The 22,403-nt window shown below is 46.8% G+C and overlaps 1 protein-coding gene and 1 non-coding gene across 2 annotated transcripts; both read right to left on the reverse strand.

Moving 5' to 3' along the window:
* Window positions 1–17,139: 17,139 nt before the first annotated feature.
* On the reverse strand, window positions 17,140–17,211 carry Trnag-ucc. The gene has a single exon. It is a non-coding gene; the product is annotated as a tRNA-Gly (tRNA).
* Window positions 17,212–20,471: 3,260 nt separating this feature from the next.
* LOC115319401 (4 kDa defensin) lies at window positions 20,472–21,495 on the reverse strand. Its single transcript, XM_029979374.3, has 3 exons — window positions 21,453–21,495; window positions 21,325–21,384; window positions 20,472–20,593 (listed from the first exon to the last, which is right to left on the reverse strand). The coding sequence occupies exons 1-3, from the start codon at window positions 21,493–21,495 to the stop codon at window positions 20,472–20,474; spliced, it is 225 nt and encodes a 74-aa protein (XP_029835234.3).
* Between the last annotated feature and the right edge of the window lie 908 nt (window positions 21,496–22,403).

Raw genomic sequence — 22,403 nt, forward strand, 5'->3', positions numbered from 1 at the left:
TGAATATCCTTATCTCTTGCTTGGGCTCAGCGGGTAATGGAGGTCGGCACTAGCGTGAGTATAAAGGCTGAACTGCATAAAGCGATTTAGCGAGCGACAGCGACAGCGACGAGTCAGCGACGTATTACGAAGATTTCTTACTATCGCTCGTCGCGTCACTCAGTTTTTGGATTTCTAGAAAACATCGTTCCGCTTTCATGCTGCTTGCGTCGTCGCGCGAGTGACCGAGCGTCAGCGAAGCGGGTCGCCGTCGCTGTTCTCGTCGCTCGCGAAATCGTTTACATTCGGTTTATACTTCACGCTGTCAATAATATCGACTCGAGCGCGCATAATTTCATTTCCACGGGAGCAAGTGTAAATCAAACCCTAAACCAAGACGGGGGCTGCAGCCAGCAGCTTTGAGAGCGTCATACAACGGATTATATTTTGACAGAAGCAAGCACACACTTCGCTAGCGCATTCCAGCCATGAGCGCTCGAACTTCCGAAAACGAAACCAGATTTTGCTACATTTTGGCTAGCTCGAAACATTTTTTTTTTAAATATAGGGTGTCTTTTAGCTATAATCTAGACTAAGAGAAATGTGTACCTTCCCAAATTATATTTATGTCGCCGTACTATATAAGTAATAATTGTGTAATATCGTTACGTTCATGTAAAATACAGGGGGGGTCACCGGACCTTCGTTTGAAACAAAAAGTCTGCTATATACACCGAGTGGGTTTCTCTCGTAATCGAGTAGGAGTGTCGGGTTGTCAGTGTCTCTGTTCGTTGTTTGTGTATGTAGATGCTTGTATGTTGATCTTGTGGTATGTGCTGTGATGTATGTGTTGGTATGCTGCCGTCCGTGTTCGAGCGTGTCACTTCCTCAAATACCGAAATGTCCTTCATTTTTGTAGTTTTCCGCATACTCACTAGGCGGCGCTAGCAGCCGCCCAATTTTATTTTAGCTTTGTTTGTACATAGTCCATTTATGTGTAAGGAACCACACCACATAGCTACAGTCTAGTAGAAAAGTAACCGCGTGTTTAAATGGCGCATAGCGCCGGCGTTCAGTTCGTCTTCGTTCGCTGGCCGTTTCGGTAGCCGATGCGTACCCGGAAAGCCGCAAAATTTGCGTAGACACGAGATATGAGTGGATACGTCGAAATGTCGCGTACAACTTTGCTCGCGGTAAAGAGGTGAGCGGAACGTCGGTAACGCCGGTCGGGTAGGGTCGGTGTCGGAGCTATTCGTCGTCGCTCGCGGCAAACGGGCTTTTTCAATAAAGTTCATGTCTGTGGTCGCGACAAGATAACTGCTGTGGAAATTACCCGGCGTCGGTGACAATGCAACCGGCTTGAGGCCTCGGCGATCGGCTGAACCGCCACGCGAACGAGACCTGCTCGATGGGGAAGCACGCTGCTGGATGCAGTCGATGGTCGCCCCCACTGTCGCGTAATCGCCGTAATGGATACGGCGTCGGCGCTTGGGGGTGAATGCTTGCGGTAGTTCAGCACGTATGGACGATTACGAACGAACACGTGCAAACTACGCTTTCGCTGCGGCGAAAAGCCGTGTAAAGCGCTGGGCCTCGCTCGTAGAACCCGTCTTGCGTCAAACGGCCGCCATTGTAAAAAAACACCCCTAGACGTGTGATCGCAGAACGAAGTACACGTTCGAAGATGTTCATTTTACACGAGACCTCGGGTGCAAACGAAATACACCGAGCCTCGCGTGTAAAACGAACACCATTTGGGGAGTCCGCCCTGGGACAACGGTTTACACGTCCAGGGGTGTACTTTTTCGCTGTGTGTGTAGTGAAGGACAAAGGCGAGAGGAAGGCGACGTCACAGCGCAGAATCCAATGCACGAGCGGAAGCTGGGGCGAATCGGAACTTGAAGGTGTGCGGTGCGCGTATGCCTTGGCTTGTGCTACAAAATGGAGAGTGAACCAAGTGCTAACGCTGGTCCGAGTAGGCGGCTAAGAAAGATCCATTGGGGATTTTTAGGGAATGCGTTAGCATGACCTTTGGGAAACGCAGAACGCTTACCCCTTTCGGAAGCGCTGAGACTGACCTCGTAAAAAGCCAAATATAAGCAGCAAAAGAGAGGAAGCAAAAGAAAAAGCCAAAAGAGAAAGCCAGAACAGAAGAGTGAAGGGCCTTAGCATTTTCTAAAGGGGGACGTACTGTACGTAACGTTTCGGAAATGTCATATTGACGCATTCCTTAAGGATCCATCAATAAATCTGCCTTTAATTTTTATTGTACCACTAAGTTCTTGGATGACAAAGTATTTGAAACTTTATGTGAGTTTCTTTTGAACAAGTTAACATTTTTTCCTACGCCTCGTTATAAACGGGTTCTATACTAGTGAGTTTGCTCACACTTCAACTGTGAGAGGCGGGATACCTGGAACATTGCTCTAAAAACACGAGTTTTATAGCTCATATTTCGGGAGCTTAATTAACTCAAAAACAAATATACATAAAAGGCTACGTTCTTAAGACGCATGTATGTAAATGCCCCAAGCTACTTTTTTTTTTTTTTTTTTTTTTTTGCTAAGCGCTTTGTTTGCGCGTAAAAATCTCCGTTGTAGAACACGCCACGTTGAACAGCTCACCTCATCAAACGTCCGCACGCGAGCGTCGGCTTTCATTGCCGCGAAACAATGGAGGCGTGTCGACTTTAGCGCCGACAGCACCCCGGCTCGCATTCCTAATCAGTGCCAAAGCAGAGAAGCCTCGTAATCCATCCCAGCGCATCGGATCATAAACAAGGCGCGAACGGCCGCGGCGAGTGTGCGTGCCTGTACAATAGGGCGTCAGCGCAACGTTCACCAAACATTGAGCAGCGAGCCACGTTACCGTCGTCGCTGCAGTGCGCTTCACGGGCCACAGGCGTGTTCGAGGCAATTTGTTAATACTCGTTAATGCAAGATATCCTAGGGCGGCTACGCTGCCTCGAGCAATTTTAGTACCTGCTGCATAGTGATTCCCCTGGGTTGCTTTCATTGCACATTCGGCCACTTTGTTTTCTAGTCCTGCTATGGTTATTCCTGCGCATCGGAATTTTTTAGTTGACGAGCATGCATTGCTTCGAAGTGTGGAGAATGAAGGCCGTAGTGGTGGCTGCAGCACTGCCAAGGGTCAAGGGTGAATTACAAGGTTGTTAAAGAACCACAAAGGCTGAAGTGGACCGACAGTTCAGTATTGGCGCATCGCTCGCTGAAAAGGAACACGAAGCCGCTCTCGTTTCGAGTGGTACATGACTTGCATTATCCAGATTGAAGGGAGGGTAATTTATTTGATGGTACTTCAGTGTATTCACATTTTTTATTTATTTATTTATTTCTGCTTCCGCTTATCGTAGTGCTGCTTGATATGGGGGTTGTTAAAGACGTGGGGCCAATTATCAAAGTTCAGCCTTAGTTGAAGTAATCTATCACGAAAGGAAACATGAAATCAGCTGGCAATGCGCGAACCCCGTAATTTTTTAAGGACCTGGTTCAACGTTGACAGCGTTAAAATTTACAAAACACCTTCTGACATAGGGTATATATATTTTTTTTTTATTTCAGTAACACACAATACCATATTCTATTAATCATCTTTTGGTGGGGAGGTGGGGGGGGGGGGGGGGGGCACGCGGTACCTGCAGTGCGTGCGTCGTGCTCCTTATTATAATGAGTCATCGATGAAGTATTAAAGCAGTCGAGATTTAGCCTCCCGATTTCGCATGCTTTGAGAACCTCTCGAGCAGGTTTATCGTCATTTTTAGTGAGCACAATAAATTCGTTGAAGGACAATGAGCACCCGTAGTCTTGACTGTAAAAGTATTTCCAGATGTGGCTTTCGAAATTTAAATACGTCTTTATTATCCTCCTTTTTTTGTATAATTATCCTCCCAATTTCTCTCGCCAAGTGTCAGCTACATCCTCACAAGTGAAAGGTATATACGTACGCAGAAATATTTGTGGAGCTTAGTTGGCGAAAGTCTGCACTCTGCACTAAAAGATGAGAGCTCAATTCCTGTTTCGACCAGTTTAAATACTGAACCGTATCACGGAAGCACGGTGGGACCGCGGGAATATAAATAGCGAGCATTGTGCTGTGCACCAGATTTCATCGCAACAACTGAGAGGTTCCATGTCTTACTTTTTCCCCTTTCGCATTTTTCGCCCGATCAGATATCCAAAAAAAAAAAAATCACCTTTTCCACACGCTGCATCGCAAGTTTCTCCACTCAAAACGAGCAAAATTCACCGTCGTAAAAAGACCAAGTAGGAGCGCCCTGAAAGAAACGCACGATTCCCACGTTCGCAACAAACGCAGGGCCAACTTTTTATTCATATTGCAAATCCTGTCGAATCAAACTATCAAAATGGCAACCAGGTGACTGAAAAACAGGATGAAACTCCTCCTCAATGACGTTCTTCGTCCTAAGGCAGAGTCAGGAGAACGTAGCTTTTTACGTAAAAAACGTACATCGAAACGAAAAAGAGGGTGCGGCGTGGCGAAGAATACAACAACGGCTAAGAAAACAAGAGACGGGAAAAAAGGAAGTCGCACAAGAAGAAATACGGTTTTGGTCGTCGTGTTCGATGCACACGCACCGTCGCCGCATCCAGCGATCAAGAGCTCCTCAGAGGGTCAGCTGGGAAGGTGGCAATCTTTCGCGACGGCAGCACAAAAACAGCTTCGAAGAATTGCCGCCGACGTGTCCTGCACTTTACGGCGTGCCAAGAGCAGGAACAGGGCATGGCTGCCGCTCCTCGCTTGCGAGCGATGTCCGTGTCTGTGAGTTTCTAACCAGATTCCTAAAGAAGATGGCTGTAAGTTCCCGCGCACGTACGCATTTTCGTTCATCCGTTTCGCTTTCGGAATCTCCAGTTGGTTTCTTTTCGTTTTTATGTTTATATTATTCTCCGGCGCCTGCGCATCTTTTCTCAACAGTTTATGTTTTATTCCATTCTTAGTTTTACTGCGCTTTTTAGTATTTATTTTTTTCTTCAGAGGTCGCGGTTAAACCGACCTCTCTTCCTCCTTCTTAGTGCATAAAACACTGCTTTTTTGTCCTCGTTTTCGAATAAAAATAAGCACAATAGAAATAAAATAGCGTGAATATTAGAACATCTACAAAGAGAATTAAATTTCAAAAATATATATTGCCACGGGTGGTGACCAAAAACAATAAGTAAACAAGAAGAAATAAACGTTTAATGTGGCGAACATGTGCCAAAAATAAAAGAGTACAAAAGATAATAACAGAGCGTCGCGGGCGTCGAAGTCGGCGTGACAGCAGAGTCGAACGCTGGGGCGAGACTGAATCCGGCTTGCCATGCGGAGCCGCTTTTGTACACGCGTTGGCTTCTGGAGCATTCGACGTAGAAGGTTCGACGCGTAGAACATTCTAAACTCGAATCAGCAAGACGGTTCTCGGATTCACCAGAACATCACATTACAGTGTCAACAAAATGCGTAGTCGCGGCTAGGAATCGAACCCTGGCCCTTCGCGTGGGAGGCAAGCGCGATAACCGTTAGGCTACGGCCGCGCTTCCTACTTGGTGCGCGGCATTACTCCCCCCTTAAAAAAAGTGCATCGCCCCGATGAAACACAAAACAAAACAAAGCACATAAAAAGAACGGCAAACTAGAGTCATTTGAAACACATAAGATCCACAGTGCTATCGAGCGTAGTACGGCTTCAGGCGCACGACGTGGACGACTTCAGGTCGTGGTGGGCGGCGTGATTTCTTGTTCCGGCGGGCATCACCTCGTAGTTCAACTCGCCGAGGCGACGAAGTACCTTGTATGGTCCAAAGTACCGTTTCAGCAGTTTCTCACTGAGGCCGCGGCGACGGATGGGCGTCCACACCTACACCCTGTCTCCGGGCTGGAAGTGAACGTCCCTGCGACGAAGGTTATAGCGGCCCGCGTCGACGCGTTGCTGGTCTTGAATCATGGGTCGGGCGAGCTGGCGGACTTCTTCGGCGCGTTGAGCAACCACCTGGGCGTCGTCGCTCTGATTGTAAGATGGCTCATGGGGCAGCATTGCGTCCAGCATGGTGGTTACCTACCGGCCATGTACCAGCTGGAAAGGGGTGAATCCAATGGTCTCCAGAACCGCCGTATTGTAGGCGAACGTGACGTAGGGCAGCACCTCGTCCCGCGTCTTGTGCTCAACGTCGACGTACATAGAGATCATATCGGCGATTGTCGTGTTCAGTCTCTCCGTCAGCCCGTTGGTCTGCGGGTGGTACGCAGTTGTACGACGGTGGCTTTTGTGACTGAGTCGGAGGATTTCTTGGGTCAGCTGTGCCATGAACGATGACCCGCGATCAGTAATCAAAACTTCTGGAGCGCCGTGCCGGAGGACGATGGACTCGATGAAAAACTTGGCGACTTCAACAGCCGTGCCTGCTGGAAGGGCTTTCGTCTCGGCGTACCGTGCGAGATGATCGGTGGCGACGATAATCCAGCGATTTCCCGATGTTGACGGCGGGAAAGGGCCAAGTAAATCCATTCCGATCTGCTGGAACGGTATAGACGGGGGAGAAATCGGATGCAGAAGTCCTGACGGCTTCGTTGGCGGTTTCTTGCGTCGCTGACACTCGTGGCATGATCGAATGTATAGGTGAACGGTCTACGGTAGCCGCGGCCAGTAGTACTTTTCTCGAATCCTGGCGAGCGTCCTACTGTAGCCAAGGTGTCCAGCCGTTGGGTCGTCATGGCATTCTTGGAATATTTCGTCTCGAAGGCTGGCAGGAACAACCAACAGCCATGCTCTGTTGTTGTTGATAAAGTTCTCCTTGTACAGCACCCCTTGCCGCATGGAGAATGTATGCAGGATTTTTAAGAAAGCAGGGGGACCGAACTCGCTTGTCCCTCTAAGTGCTCGATGAGCGCTCGCAGCTCAGGGTCGTCTCGTTGGAGTGCTGCCATGTCGCTGACGTCCAAAGCGCCGAGGAAACACTCATCGTCGTCCTCTTTGGTGCAGGAAGGACCGGCCTCGACTGGGGCCCTCGACAGGCAGTCGGCATCATTGTGCTTCCGGCCGGACTTGTACACCACGGTCATGTCAAACTCCTGCAGTCGCAGGCTCCACCGAGCGAGGCCTCCGGAGGGGTCCTTCAGATTCGCCAGCCAGCAGAGCGAGTGATGGTCTGTGACCACGCGAAAAGGACTTCCATACAAATATGGGCGAAACTTTGTTATTGCCCAGACGACAGCGAGGCACTCCTTGTCAGTCGTTGAATAGTTCGTCTCCGCGTTAGACAGCGTCCGACTTGCGTATGCGATAACTCGCTCTGCACCGTCTTGCACTTGGACTAGTACCGCACCCAGTCCGGTGTTACTATGGCGTCGGTGTGGATCTCGGTTTCAGCAAACTGGTCGAAATGGCCAAGAATCGGGGGCGTCTGGAGTCTTCGTTTGAGCTCGTCGAATGACCTTTGGTGTTCTTCTGTCCACTTGAACTTTACGGCGTCCTTCGTGAGGTGTGTCAGCGGTGCGGACAGTTTGGCGAAGTTTCGAACAAAGCGTCTGTAATGGGCACAGAGTCCGAGAAATCTTCTTACTGCCTTTTTGTCAGAATGCGGCGCAAATGCAGCTACGGCGCGGGTCTTCTCGGGGTCAGGTAGAACACCTTTGTTGTTCACGACGTGGCCGAGGAACTTTAATTCCCCATAGGCGAACCGACACTTTGTTGGCTTGAATGACAGGCCGGCGGTCTTGATGGTTTGAAGCACGGCTCGAAGTCGTCTGAGGTGTTCGTCGAAATCTCGTGAGAATACCACGACATTGTCCAGGTAGACGAGGCAGCTCTGCCATTTCAGACCCGCCAGCACGGTGTCCATGACGCGCTGGAAGTTGGCTGGTGCTGTACAAAGTCCGAACGGCATCACTTTGAATTCGTACAGTCCGTCGGGAGTGACGGAGGCAGTTTCTCCCGGTCACGTTCGTCGACTTCAATCTAACCACTCTTCAGGTTCATCGACGAAAAATATCGGGAGTGGCGCAGTCGGTCTAACGTATCGTCGATGCGGGGGAGCGGATAGACGTCCTTTTTCTTCACAGCGTTCAGTCGACGATAGTCCACGCAGAACCGCAGGGTCCCGTTTTTCTTCTTTACAAGGACGACTGGGGACGCCCATGGACTTCTTGAGGGTTGAATGATGTCGTCGTCGAGCATCTCCTGGACTTGATCTTGAATCACTTTCCTTTCCTTTAAGGAGACTCGATACGGCGACTGGTGGACAGGGAGTGCGTCGTCGTCAGTAATAATGCGATGTTTCGCCATTGGTGTTTGGCGAACTTTCGATGTCGTGGCAAAACAGTCACTGTATTCGGCGAGGAGGTCAACCAGTTGCCGGCGCTTCGGAGCTGGGAGCTCGGGGTCGATGTCGAGCGGCGGCGGCGTCGTGCTCTTCTGCTGTGGCGAAGAGGTTTCCTCGGAGATTGCGGTGACCACGGCTGGCGCCTGAAGCTCCTCGATGTGGCCCACGGTGGTATCCTTCGTTAGGTGCTGCGGCTTCTCTCGAAAGTTCGTCACAAGAACAGTTGTACGTCTTTCTTGGAGATCCGTCACACCTCTTGCGACACCACTTCCTTTTTCGAGGAGCAGTTGGACGCTGCCTTCTAGAAGAGCTTCACCGTGCATGGCTGCGTCGGTTATAACGGTGACGAAAACACTCGACCGCGGCGGTAGGTTCACATGGTCGGCAATAACTCGGATCGTGGTTGACGTCGTGTTGATCTCCATTGGCGGCACGACGGGCTTTCGAAGCGTCAACTGGTTTGCAGCGAGGTCGATGACGGCGCCATACTGGCAGAGAAAGTCCATTCCGAGGATAACGTCCCTCGAACAGTCTTGCAGAACGACGAACTTCACGGGGCACGTCTCACCGTGGATCTCGACGCGAGCAGTGCACCTCCCGACTGGTGTGATGAGGTGCCCTCCGGCGGTTCGTATCTGAGGTCCATCCCACGGCGTCGTGACTTTTCGAAGGCGGCGGGAGAGCCTCCCACTCAAGACTGAGTAGTCTGCTCCGGTGTCCATGAGTGCGGATGCGTCGTGGCCGTCGATGATGACGTTTAGGTTGTTGGACACCGTTTCAGGAGCGTCGTTTCGGTCTCCGGTAGCGTTCGAGTGGGGGCCCTCCGACGTTCGTGGAGGATGTTGGCGTCGGTCGTCTTCGGCATTCGACGTAGAAGGTTCGACGCGTAGAACATTCTAAACTCAAATCAGCTAGACGGTTCTCGAATTCACCAGAACATCACATTACAGTGTCAACAAAATGCGTAGCCGCGGCCAGGAATGGAACCCTGGCCCTTCGCGTGGGAGGCAAGCGCGATAACCGTTAGGCTACGGCCGCGCTTCCTACTTGGCGCGCGGCAATATGCATTTACCTGTCAGCAAAACTCGGTATACCCTTAAGCAAGTTATACCGTAATGGTTTTTTGTGTTATGTAATTTATTCCATATTTGTGAAAATGTTCCGAGATATCCTGCAAGCAAATAAAAACGACACATACTTTAAACAGAAACCTTACTGGTCTTGTGACGACCATCTTCCGTGATTCCGACGAGGCGGCCCCCCCAAAAAAACTGGAAGTTACTGTTCCATACATTTCATTCGCATATATTTTCTCCACAAGGTTGAATTCTCAGTTTTTTTCTTACTCGCAAAAACGCAAATTTCAAACACGTCAACCGACATAACGTGATTTGAAGACACTGTCAATGGGGTGCAACGGAATTTTTTATGACTCTGAGCGGTTCCTTTCGTTTGTCTTTTCTGTTACCTTTGATTATTATTTTATGTTTTGTTCTGTCCCAAATAAACATTCAAGGCGACTTGTATTTGAGTTAAACGATTGTTAAAGTCATTCGGCTTTCGTGACACGACGCTTTGAACAGGTTGGGTTGGGCAAATGTGGAACCTTTGATGACGTATATGTTTCTCTTGCTTAAGAATTTCAACTCGCATAAAAAAAACTATTTCCATCAAAACACTTCGAAGCCGTGCGAACTATATATGGCGTAGCCTGTTGCAAGGCCAAAAATAATAAAGAAATTTTCCTTCGAACGCATATTTTAATAGAATCGTTTTAAGTGATAACATTAAAAAAGCGTGTTAATCATGCCTTTTGATAGCTCGACATGGTCATGCGCCACAAAGACTAGACGCTTCCTCGCTGATGCATTCTTACAGAACTTTCAGTTTATCGGCTGTTCGTTTTGAATTATGAAGTTCAATCTTCGAAACTAATAATGCTCGTCATAAGAGAGAATTCGTATCATACGCTCGAAAATGTATTTCTGTGTTGCAGGGTGATCGATAATGTAGTTGTCTGATGCGGCCCCCGAGCCCGGTTATACCGCCCACTTAGAGGGTGATTCAAGGAGAAGCCAGGCTCTTTGAATCGACCGCAAAATTCGGTTTCTTAACCTATCGCGCTACGACTTTGTGCAGCGTTGCCCACAGATGGTGCATTCTTTTTTTGTAAAATTTGCAAAGAGCGAACTTACCTGAGGAAAAAGTAAAGAAATAAAAAGCCTTAGCTCTTATAAAAACGCAGCGAAGCCACCGGTCTTCAAACAAGGCGGCGCCGTTTCGCACAGGAGACAAGAGATGGCGCAAGTGGTCGCGACGCCAACTGCCGCCAACGAACGAGCATACGACTCTGAGAGCCGGCGTCTTTAGCAGACAAGGAACTGCAGTTCCTTGTTGTTAACGCTCCTGTTTTTGTTTCTACGACTGCGGAACGCGCGCCGCTTTTGAGTCGAAAGACCAAAAACGCCGGCTCTCGGCGCCGTATGCTCGCTCGTTGGTGGCGTTCGTTGCGCCATCTCTTGTTTCCCGTGCGAAACGGCGCCGTGTTGTTTGAAGACCGGTGGCGTCGCTGCGTTTCCATAGGAGCTAAGCCTTTTTCTTTCTTTACTCTTTCCTCAGGTAAGTTCGCTGTTTGCAAATTTTACAAAAAAAAGCACCATCTGTGGGCAACGCTGCACAAAGTCGTAGCGCGATAGGTTAAAGGGACCATGAAATGACCTTTTTCCTTTTTCCAGATAACTTTTACATTAAACCGTCAATGTTCACTGAATGCCGAACAGGCATCCGTTTTCGTCTCGGTTTATTAACTTCTACACAAAAAATTATTGAAATATCGACTTTTTCATTCTCTCCAACTGACCGCAAAAGAAGCCGTGACGTAGGCCGTTTCCGGAACCGGAAGTTCTCTCGGCAGTAGGAGAATGGGAGTGTTAGCGGCAACGAGTTGGGGTGCGCCGGTAGGCTTTACTGCGCTGATGTCACCGACGTATTTCCTGAATCGGCGCCTCTCATCGCCGCATCGCAGCTGAGCGAAATTCAATGAGATATGTTGCGCTACAGCGACAGCATGGGACTAGTCCCATACGCCGGTATGCCTGTTGGGAAGTGCAGCGAGTCTTCCGGTGAAGACTCCAGAAGTCAACCACCCCGTCATTGTTGGCAGAAGGGCCGGCCCGTGTCAGTCGTTTGCAAAGCGACGTAGATGGCGTTTTTCACGGCCTCGGAGATGCAGGAGCGAGCCGACGTTAAAAAAGATACGTTTGAACTACGAGTGTCAGCAAGAGCCACGTAAATACCTGTTTACACTCGGAGCGGACGCGCGCGCTTGATGGAAGTCTTGTATTCGCGCTGTTTGTAAGCGCTTCGGGACCGTTCTTTTACGATTGCAACTCGATACTGACGCGACCCTCGGCAAAGAAAGGTTGGACCGGGGTTGTACGTATACCTCCCACGAACTGTTATAGCTCGACAGTGACGTGCAGTCTGTCATAATAAAAATGGCATACCAATAACAAAGTGTACATACCGTGTTACGAAGGTAATTCATACGGCGTTTATTTCAGCTCTATATCACACAAAACAAGAAGATAGAATCGACGAGAGTCCCTTTTCGACGAGTGTTCGTCAACACTGCCTCGGAAAACAAGGGGAAGAGATTGACCTCACCTCTTAATCTAGAATTGAGGTCAGTGATCAAACTATAATACGGGAAGGGTCCACAAGGGTCGCGCGGGCATATTCCATTTAGCACGCCAGCCGATCGTAGGCAGACGGTCTTGCGACGAAGCAACGCAGCGCCGAGTCGGAATGCCTGCTAGGCCTATACGCTTCGTCGGAGTCGGTGGATCCAGCGTTCTTGTTCGTCGTGGTCTGTTTTAAGTACTGTTTTCTTGCTGCTTGAAGTCGGCACGCGCGGGAAGAACACGTAGAAACATAAACGTTCAGTCAGTCAGAGTTTTGAGAGGAAGGAAAACAAAGAAAATAAACGTTCGTCGCTGGCCGCCACCCAAGTAACTGTGGGCCCTGCCCTACTGCGCACGCGCAGTAGTTGCTTCGTTTACCACACGATAGATGGCGCCTGGCTCTCAGCATTATCAAATTTGGCAATTTTCGCCACACATCTCTAATTATGCTACAAAATGTGGATCTGAATATTGCTAAAGTTGAGGCTTGGGCGAGTTGGTACATACTTCGGAAATTAAAAACAGCGCGGAAAGACGAGCTGTTTTTAATTTCCGAAGTATGTACCAAGTCGCCCAAGCGCTACGTCCGTGTCACTTCTTTGTCTGGTCCTCGTCTTACCGCGCTGTTTTTAATTTCCGAAATCTGAATATTATTTAACAAAACTTTTAGGAAACATTCGCCGGCTATTTATTGTTTACGATCGCGGTGCTGGTGAGGTAGGCTCTTACCCAATAGGCGACCTGGATTTGGCTGACGTGCTCCATTTCCGCGGATGCATCGTAGTGAACAGGCGAAGGAAGGAAGACGCGAAAGAGTCCAGTTTTCTTTTAAAAGTTCTATAGCAAATAATTTTTTTTGGCTCCCTATTTTTGTGTTTTTTGTGTTTCTTTTCACACCTTTTACGACGTGCGGTGGATGAAACTCGATTTTAACATCATTTCATGGTCCCTTTAAGAAACCGAATTTCGCGGTGGATTTAAAGCGCCTGGCGTCTCCTTGAATCACCCTGTAGATATGCCCAACTCCACGTAATCCATTGGCCGCTCTAGAGTCACTAAGTAACAAAAAATGCGTGATCGCGTGCTTTAGTGGAGTTGGATTGCGACTTTGTTGATGCCAAACTCAAAGAAATCATCATATTGATTTAAAGTGCGATTTTACGGGAATGTTATAAACCACGGAAAAACAAAACATATGAAAAATAATTTTCTTCAGCACAAACAAAATAAATATTTAAAGTCTGATCTAACCTCTTAATTGTACTGCCCTGACATCGCAATTTTATGAAGGTAAGGCGAAGGATGTCACTTCAGCAGTCTTTGGGAAAGTGGAAGATAAGCACACTATAATAGCGAAAGGATTGCAGGCTCAACAACAAATTATGAATCAAGCCTCCCCTTGGTGTTAACGAAGGTGTGCTCAACAACCTAATTTATGTTGACGACCAAAAAAAAACATGAGCCATTCTTCTTTGTGAAGGTGGTTGACCAGCGGAGTTGTTTCGCACACGACACAGAACCGCCCCGAGGAGCCGGAGGAAACTAGACACGCTCGAAGGGACCGCCACCCTGGGAGAGCAGAAAGAAAGAAAACCATGAACGCAAGCGCTTTTAAGGCTGTGCCACCCCACGCGGGTGGCACAGCGGCAAATCTTTGAGAAACCCTTATTATCTACCTGAGAGTGAGTGTTGCGGAATGGGCAGTTCCATTCCATTCCAATTCCATTCTGGGAATTAGAGTTTTCGATAATTCAATTCTTTCAACTGCTAGGATTGGGGACACTTGGCCCATTCCCACTCCTGGATTGGCTGAATTGTTCCACTCCATTCCTCTAATTCCTAAACGTAAAAATTGGGACTTGACAGCTGCATTTCGCAATGTTTCCGGCATAAGCAGCATAAAGCTGACATTGTCAAACGCATAGACAATTGCAAAAAGAAAAAAGAACGCTAAATGCCTCAAAAAAAGCACTAGTTTTACTAAGCTCACGGTGCTGGATTGCCTGGAGCGAAGCGTCCGCAGCAGTCCATCGCAGGTGAAACAAAGTATGCAGAGACTAAAGTCAAAGAAAATGAGCGGGCATCCGCTAGCTCGTTTGTAACCCCAGCCCACTTGAATATAAAACATATAACACAAAAAACAAGCATTGGAACAAACACAAAGCAAAAGGTAGACTTCCACGTAAAAATGCAGTATAAAAAAACAAGCGTCGGAGCAAAGCGCAAGAGAAGAAGTGAGAAGTGAATCTCGCTTTTTTCGCACTTCAAAGGAGTGCGCGCGAATGGTCGTGGATGGAAGGCAGCAAGGTTGGCCACCTGCTAAACAGCGCTCCTCGAACTACAAGAAAACAATAACTGATCAGCTTTCTGCGGCGGCGTGCGAGTCAACGAGATATCAGAGCTCTGCGAGTTATGAGTCGCCCCCCGCTCCCAGATCTCAGTCTGTGCGCGCGCGTGCGGCTTCTTTCTTTTCCGCTTCCTTCGCGTGGTGCTTGGTTTCTCGTTTCGCTCTCGTGTAACACCAGTAGAGCCCGCCGTCTGCGCGTCCGTGAAAGGCGCCACCGCCACCCCCCTCCCTCCCCCTTTTGGTCTTTGCTCTGACGCTTGTTTTTTGTATAGCTAGCAGTTTCCCGCACATATCTTTTTTTTTTTTTTTTTTCTGAGCAAATGACTCGCTGACTGGCTCCGTTTAGCTAAACGTAACCCCCCCCCCCCCCCCCCCCTAAAAAAAAATAATAAAGAACCGGGCCCATTCCATACCCATTCCATTCCGGCAATTGACATCTAATTCCATTCCCATTCCATTCCCCTCATCGTTACCGCCATTCCATTCCCATTCCGTTCCGGGGTCGCGAAAGTGCGGAATAATTACGGAATCATTCCAACTCCGGAGTGGCAACTCCGCAACACTGCTGAGAGTCTACTGGTCTTGAAAATGGTGCCTATTGATAACTGATCTGCATAATAGACCTATTGGTATATTAGCCAAGCATCAAGGGGAATGCAGGGATTGGTGTTCCACGCGCCGCACGTCTTGGCTGCAGCAGAAGTAACTTAACCCAGGGATCCTGGGTTCGAGCCCCACCCCTGCCCGTTTCGATCTGGATGAGCATCGTACCGGCGTGCGGTCGTGTATCACTACTGCGTGATGCACGTTAAAGACCCCAGGCTAGCGGCTGTACCGCACTGGCTAAATTTCTCATCTACAGCTAGGAGACTCGTCGCCCCTGTGAGGCAGACCAAGTTCTAGGCTGTATAAACACACACACAACCCAATTTTTTTAGAAGTAACTTTTCTAAAGCAAATACCTAAAACAAATGGCATCTTGCACGCGCGTTCGTCAACGCTTTATTTGGGGTATTTACTTCGAATCTTTTATACGAGGAAGGCGTGCGCGTGTGGCACGATTAACACCAATCCCTGCATTCTCCTTGATGCTTGGGTAATATAGCAAATGATCTATGGACCTATTGCTAAATTACCCAAGCATAAAGGAGAATACAGGGAATGGTCTCGCACGCGCCGCACGTGCCAGCGTCTGCAACCGTAACGTTTCTAAAGCAAAAGCTTAGAACGAACGGCATTTTGCACGCGCATTCGTCAACGCTTTGTATTGGTTATTCCCTTCGAATGTTTTATACAGAGAAGGTGCGCCCGTGCGGCTCGTGCGGCGGTGCAGGCTTGGAAGTTTTAGTTATTGCACACGAAAGGGTTCCGTGGAAAATTCTACGGAACCCTAGCCATAAACAGCTTCGCTGTTAAACCGCCAACTGATTCATCCACCGGTGTCGTGATAGAAACATGCGCCACCTCAGAGGGGAATTCGCTTTTCTATTTTATATTATGTCGTGTCGCCTTCGTTACTTATCCCCATCTGTCCTTACTCAACTGCAAGTAACACCCCCCCCCCCCCCCCCGCGTTGAAACTTTAGGCCACCACAAGCAAACCAAATACCTAGAAAGAATTCGAACTTGCGAACCGGATCGTTCATGCTTCACTGCATCCTGACCAGCGAGTAAAAAACACATGAACGACACTAACGTGAATAACGTCACACAGCTGACATGCAAAGTTGTGGAGCCAACAAAAACGGTCTTTTGTGAAAATGCCTGAATAAAAATACAACGAAACAACTAGGTATAGTAGACTGTGTCTAATATGAAGTCCTAGGCCTGAAAGTGATCATACACTTTACAGGTTCAGTGCATATTTGGTAGTTCGGCAAAGAGTTTCGTTGCACCGAGCTGCCGACTCCTGGGTTTTGAGGTACTCCTTACAACGTTGAATTGGGAAAGGGAATTGACGGTTCATATTCTCACTTCGTTTCTATACCGGAAGAATCGGTCGGTATCGAGGCGCACGCCGCCACCTGTTTGCAGACTTCTAAACTCGGCGTCAGCACCGTGTGCCACGTGATCAAAGCTAGCGTAGTTACTGTAGCACTCCTAGGCTGTCAAAGCAATTGGGAACGAAATCTAAGCGTGGCGCCCCGCACCGGCTTAGTTGAGAAGCAATCACATGTGAAAATCAGTTAATTTGTTTGCGTTTATGAAGCAGCGCTCGGCAGGAGTTGCTAAACACTGGACCAGCGCTATGTTTGGTTCTTCAGTCATGCCCCATCAATAGTACTTTATTTTTCTTCTAAAGGGCCCATGCACCAGGGAAGATGTTGTTAGTGTGTAGGTTCACTTGCAGCAGGAGCTAAACTGTGCAGCCCTCACTGATCCTAGAAGAAAATACACTTTGCACGTGCGTTCTTTAATGCCTTAGATAAATTATTTACTTGGAACCCCACAAACTGATTATGCGAGCGTGGGCAGCGTATATACGTATATTCCCAGTATTCAACCTGGCGCATGGGTAATTTGGCTGGAGGCAATGTTGCCACAGCCTTTACACTAATGCTTTGAACCAAGTTTAGACGGTCAGTGTACATAGATTTCTCAACGTATCAGCAAGAGTCGTCCAAACTAATGTTGTTCGTTCGATACATTTTTACCTTTAAATTAAGCCCATGGATTGGTAAATAATTGAAGGATAAATAATCGTAAAAAAACAGGTTGCTGCGACTTCAAATGCAGTATGGACTGAGCGACAAAACATTTACATAAAGGGAAAGAAAAACAAACTAGTTTATGCGTCGGCCGGGAATCGAACCCGGGTCAACTGCTTGGAAGGCAGCTATGCTTACCACTATACCACCGACGCAGACGTGTTTTGTCGGTAAAAAGCGGAGAGTCTACTTTTAAAAATAACTTTATTGCGCCACTGCCGGACTTGAATTGAGGTCACCGTTGAGGTGTCCTGCTTTCCTTCTTGAATGGTTACGTTCTCTATTCCATGCCCCTCAACAATTAGTTGCCTATCATCAGGGTTGTAAAGTGCCACGGTACATGTAACAGGAAATTGGTATCCAGGTACTTTTGTTCTACCTGAGCTACAAACCGAGGTACATTCATTTCTCGGTATCTGTATCTGTATCTCAGGTACATTTTCTAGTAACGTAGGTAATTTTTTAGTAAAAGTAACTTCAGATAGTAACGAAGGGAAGTTACTTTTGGCGAGTACTTTTCTATTCACTTCGTCAAAATGGTAGAAATTATCAATCTTGAAGTATTAACACACTACCATGTGCCGTGATTAACGTTAAGTTGGGTACGAACTGGGAGGTACCGACATGATAGAAAGACGTTTTAGCGAACGAAGCCCCGCCCATGATGTTTCATCGAATTACACTTTAGCGAATGGCGGTGTTAATTTGAGTGAACGGTGGATTAGAGATGCCAGTCTACCGACACCAATTTATGGAATCGCTTCTTGCCTGTATGTTTGTAATTTGCCCCTCTTGTTCCCCTTCTCCAGGGATTATTTGTGTCATTCTTGTCCAACTCGCTTGCACCTTTGCATTTAATTGCATTATAATTCGGAACTCCGTTTAAGGAAACTGGCGACCTGCTTCTCTCGTCTCAAACCGAAATCGACTTCATTGCGTGTTTGAAGCATCTCTGAAAGCTATACAAGGGAGGAAAACACTTGAAAGATGTACTCTGTTTCTGTTCTCTATATCTTGTTCTGGAGGTCGCTCCCTTCTGCGATAAATACAATATAAAATATAATTTAAAATAAATTATAATTGCCATCGTAAAGCAAAGTACAATCGCCTTTATAATACAATCTCCAGTCAATAACTCGAACTCAAATTTTGCAGTTATCAAAACTAAAAAAGTTCCCAAAGAAAACAGAATGTTTTTCCAACTAACAAAAGAAAACAAAAACGAGGAAGCTTGAAGCCTTTCGCTCGTTGTCGCGAAGGTTCGGTGCATATGCACCCTACTCATGCGTTTCTTCATGCGGCCGACGTCTTCTGGGCCCGTCGTCGTCAGCACCGACTCTGAGGGCAAGAACGTCAACAATCGAGTTTCGGCGGTTTCGGCGTGACATGGTAAACAGTGGAAGCTGTGGCCTCTGTGAACCAATTGGATCGTGGGAATAAGGCACGTGAGGGCTTAACTCCGATGTGGACATTGCATTGACACCAATGGGTCCATATCACATGAGCGAATGGCATTTTACCGAGCAGCGACATTTGAGCGAATGGACGTTTTAGCGAATAACCGGGGCGCGCGTTAACCCATCCACCGCGCTGTGCTTTACGCCGCTTCGCGGCGACAGTCTGCGGCGGCTCATTACAAGAATATAAACCCATTTGGGCCACCCGAAAACGACGCTTCGCGGCGTCCGACTATTCGCTAAGGTGTCATTCGGTGAAACGTGGACGTTCGCTAAAACGTCATTCGATCAATTGAGTGCCTCCCGACACCAATAAAGCACATTTACCGTACTCCTTTTTGTATGTATCCGTAGTATAAAAAACTTTACTTTCAATATATTCTGACAAAATTGGGGAAAATAAATAAAATATCTTTGAAATAAATGCACCGCTACCTAGGTTTATTTTGTAGCGAGCACCTAGGTACGTACCTATACGTACCCTATCGCACGAGTAACGGCAACTGTATCTTAGGTACATTTTTCAAGTGACTTTACGACCCTGCCTCTTATAATGCTGAATATTTATCGCGTTTGAAATCTTATTTATTGCGATAATGGCCACGCAAAGGTAAAGAAAAAAATGTATTACTCAGATATCATAAATACGTAACAGCGGCTGTATACGTGCCAAAATAAACAATATGCAGCACCTTTAGAATATTTCTTTCGGGTTTGGGTTGGGTGACTGCAGTGCTTTCCTTCTGATACGCTTTCTATATACACCCTTCAACATTCAACTGACACATGCGGTATGAACTACGCGCTTGCCAGATTGATTAACCGCCTCCCCTTCATCACATGGCCCCGCTGTCCGTGCATAAGTGTGAGGCAAAATCGAGATCACTGGGTGCTATATTACTGATCCAACGGTCAAAACGCTTCCTCACTGCAATATCAGGAGTGAACGGAGTATGGTACGAGCCCAGCTACAACAGGTCGGCATTGTCGACGTAGTACTTATATTACCATGTATACTTCGACTACGGCGATGGACAACCAAAAACTATTATATGTGCTAGCTCATAACGTTTGCATAGAGAGGCTCACCGTTTATTGTTACCCTCTATGAGCGTCGGTAAATTTTCATTAAACCTACCACTATTCTCTAATTTTAGTTTTCAATCCGTGACAAAATTGAGTATTTCCACTAAAACGAAAGCAAACAGACAAATATAATCACTGCATTCATGTACAAAATTAATGTTTTTTTTTTCGGCCGGTGTCAATGCTTTCAATCAAATTGGAAACGAATCTGCTTGAATATTGTTTGCAGTGCTCCTTTTAAACTCCCGGCAGTTGAAAAACACCTTAAAGCCCAAAACAGGAAAGTGCAATGACCTGTCAGCACCTGCGAGGGGGTTGCGGCCGTTTCCCGCGCAGTGTGTTAAAAGTTGAGAAAGTTTGACCATATCGAGTGGATAGATTGTCCTCGAAGAAATAAATACATCAAGAAACGTGTTAAGAGCTGTATTGATAATGATTACGATCACAAAACGACCGTACACAAAGAGCCAGCTTTTGAGGTTCGTGTCAATCTTTCTTCTTTCATTTGCATCCTCAGATACCTTAAATACGAGATAAGGGCCTACAAAACTAGGCCGCCTTATTTCTAAAAAATAGGCTAAAACTCCTAAAAGCCCCCATTTTTCGTCCACCTTTCTCTCTACGAAATGAAGATTATTAATTCATGAAGTGAACACACCTGGACGCTTTTACTTTATTCCAGAATTGAAAACGCTCTTTGTAATTCCGGGTTTATTTATTACGGAAAATTATATTCTATTGAATAAATTGTTGCGGCCGTTGTTCAGATCCAGACCGGTTTTAAATTATTATACGGCGACTAGGAATTCTAACCGACCCGTTTTGCACATGATGACATTAGACGAACTTTCAGCGCTTTCCATCGCTTTGCATTATTTCCGGTAACAGGTGCAAGTTTGCTTGGCGCATCCTGAACAATATCCGCCCCGGCGTCTGATGCTTATGCAGTGTCCGTGGCAGGCTGCTTGGCTGAATGGACACCCAAACCCGCGACCTGTAGGGATTAAAATGGTTCAAACATCCCGCATTTTGCGTGTATTCGATTTATGTTCTTTGTGCCAAATACGAAAACGTGGCATAAACCCTGAGACTGCAGGTAAGCCCGACAGAAACACTAAATGGCCTCAAAGCAATTTAATGTTGGTTTGGATTTTCCTGCAGTTGTGTTCATGTTCAATTTAAGCCAGTCTGTTTGGGCCCTTACATTCACTTCACACATTGTAAACGCTTATTTCAACTGAAGTCACGGAAGTAGCAATATTGGCCTCTCTGTAAAGTTCGCAACAAAACACACAACAAAGCGAATCGCAAAACGCTAAAACATTGTTGTATAAAATTCGAATGCCGGACACTAATTGCCTTGTTAGCTTGAATTTACATAAATGTGTCATTTCGGAACAAAATTGTGGCCACTTTTTTTTTACACAGTGACAGTGTTTTTAAACTTCTGGGTCAGGTAAACAATTCGTATTGAATTGATCTGTTATCAGTTGTATTATGTTGGCAATTAAGAAAAAAATGTAAGGTATGCGCAAGCGTCGGGAATGTATGACATTGAGATGATCGTATCTTGTGCCAAATATAAATTACTTGCATGCAAGCCGCTTCATGTTATATCAATCACAGTGCTTAATGATCAAAACGTTCAAGATTCTACTGATATGAATTTGGCAGGAGATCGTCCACATTTGCGTATACAGTGCGACATATAAAACGCAGACTCACGAACTCTGACGTGAAGTACTTGACTATCGTGTTGTTGAGAGCACGAAAAGCTGAAAAGGCCTGAAAAAAAATACCTTTTTTTGTAAGCTGAAACAAGACAGGAGGAGATATTTAAAAAGTGATTTTACCTGAGATGAGCACGACAACAAGAGCAATTCCGACGACCTTCATTGTGAGGCGATGTTGTCTAGCTTCCGGAAAAATCCAAATTCACTCCTGGAAATGTGGTGGTAAAACGAGCGACGGTTGTCAACTGATCAACCTTCGAAATCTATGCGGCGTGACCGCGTGGTTGCGAAGATTGTGTCGCCGCTATAACACAATTAAACTTTTTTGTGTTGTTCGTTTCTAACTTTGTTAATTTAGTCAGTGATCTACCAAACGTTTAGTGTCTTCAGATAAAACAGTTATCCGTGTGTTAGTAGCAATTAGATATATAAACTAAACAATTAAAATTGTTTCTTTTACCATTTAGTGGAGGGCTGCAAATGTATACGTTTTTTTATTATTTTATATCGTTTTGGCAGCTTTACTGTATTTCACCATACATAGAAGAAACGCAGATTGTTAACAAGGTGAGTGTATGACATGCATAGAAAATTCCTGGGAAATTGTCTTGCACGTGAAACGTGCAGCGTTGATATGCTCCCGACGCTCTTCGTCGGTTATTTTAGCGACTGGAGTAACGCGTGGCATGCACATTCCATAGCATCTCCTGGAATTGGGATGCAGGCGGTTGCCCTGGTTTTAAAAACGTGTGATAGGGTGTTAACTGTCGAGAAATTTGATACCGGACGTAGAGCGTATGACCCACAGGAATTTCCTGCCAAATATTACCTCAACTCACGGCAATGTGTGGTGACTTCCTTGAAAGACACTCGCTTAATAATTTGGCTCTGGTTTCAAAACCCGCCTGACGAAAACGCTTCTTCACTCAGGTGGCCGGCTTTTCCCCCACCTCCAATTGTCAACCAATCAGTGTCGAGCCTCGCGGCCACTTTTTTATCGAGACTTCACTTTTTGACTTCACGAAATGCCGAACACCTAGCAAAAGAACGTTTGAAGAAAATTTCTAAGAA

Source organism: Ixodes scapularis, unplaced genomic scaffold, assembly GCF_016920785.2.
Source record: "Ixodes scapularis isolate PalLabHiFi unplaced genomic scaffold, ASM1692078v2 PGA_scaffold5__190_contigs__length_132052651, whole genome shotgun sequence".
In the NCBI taxonomy this organism is placed as follows: Eukaryota; Metazoa; Arthropoda; class Arachnida; order Ixodida; family Ixodidae; genus Ixodes; species Ixodes scapularis.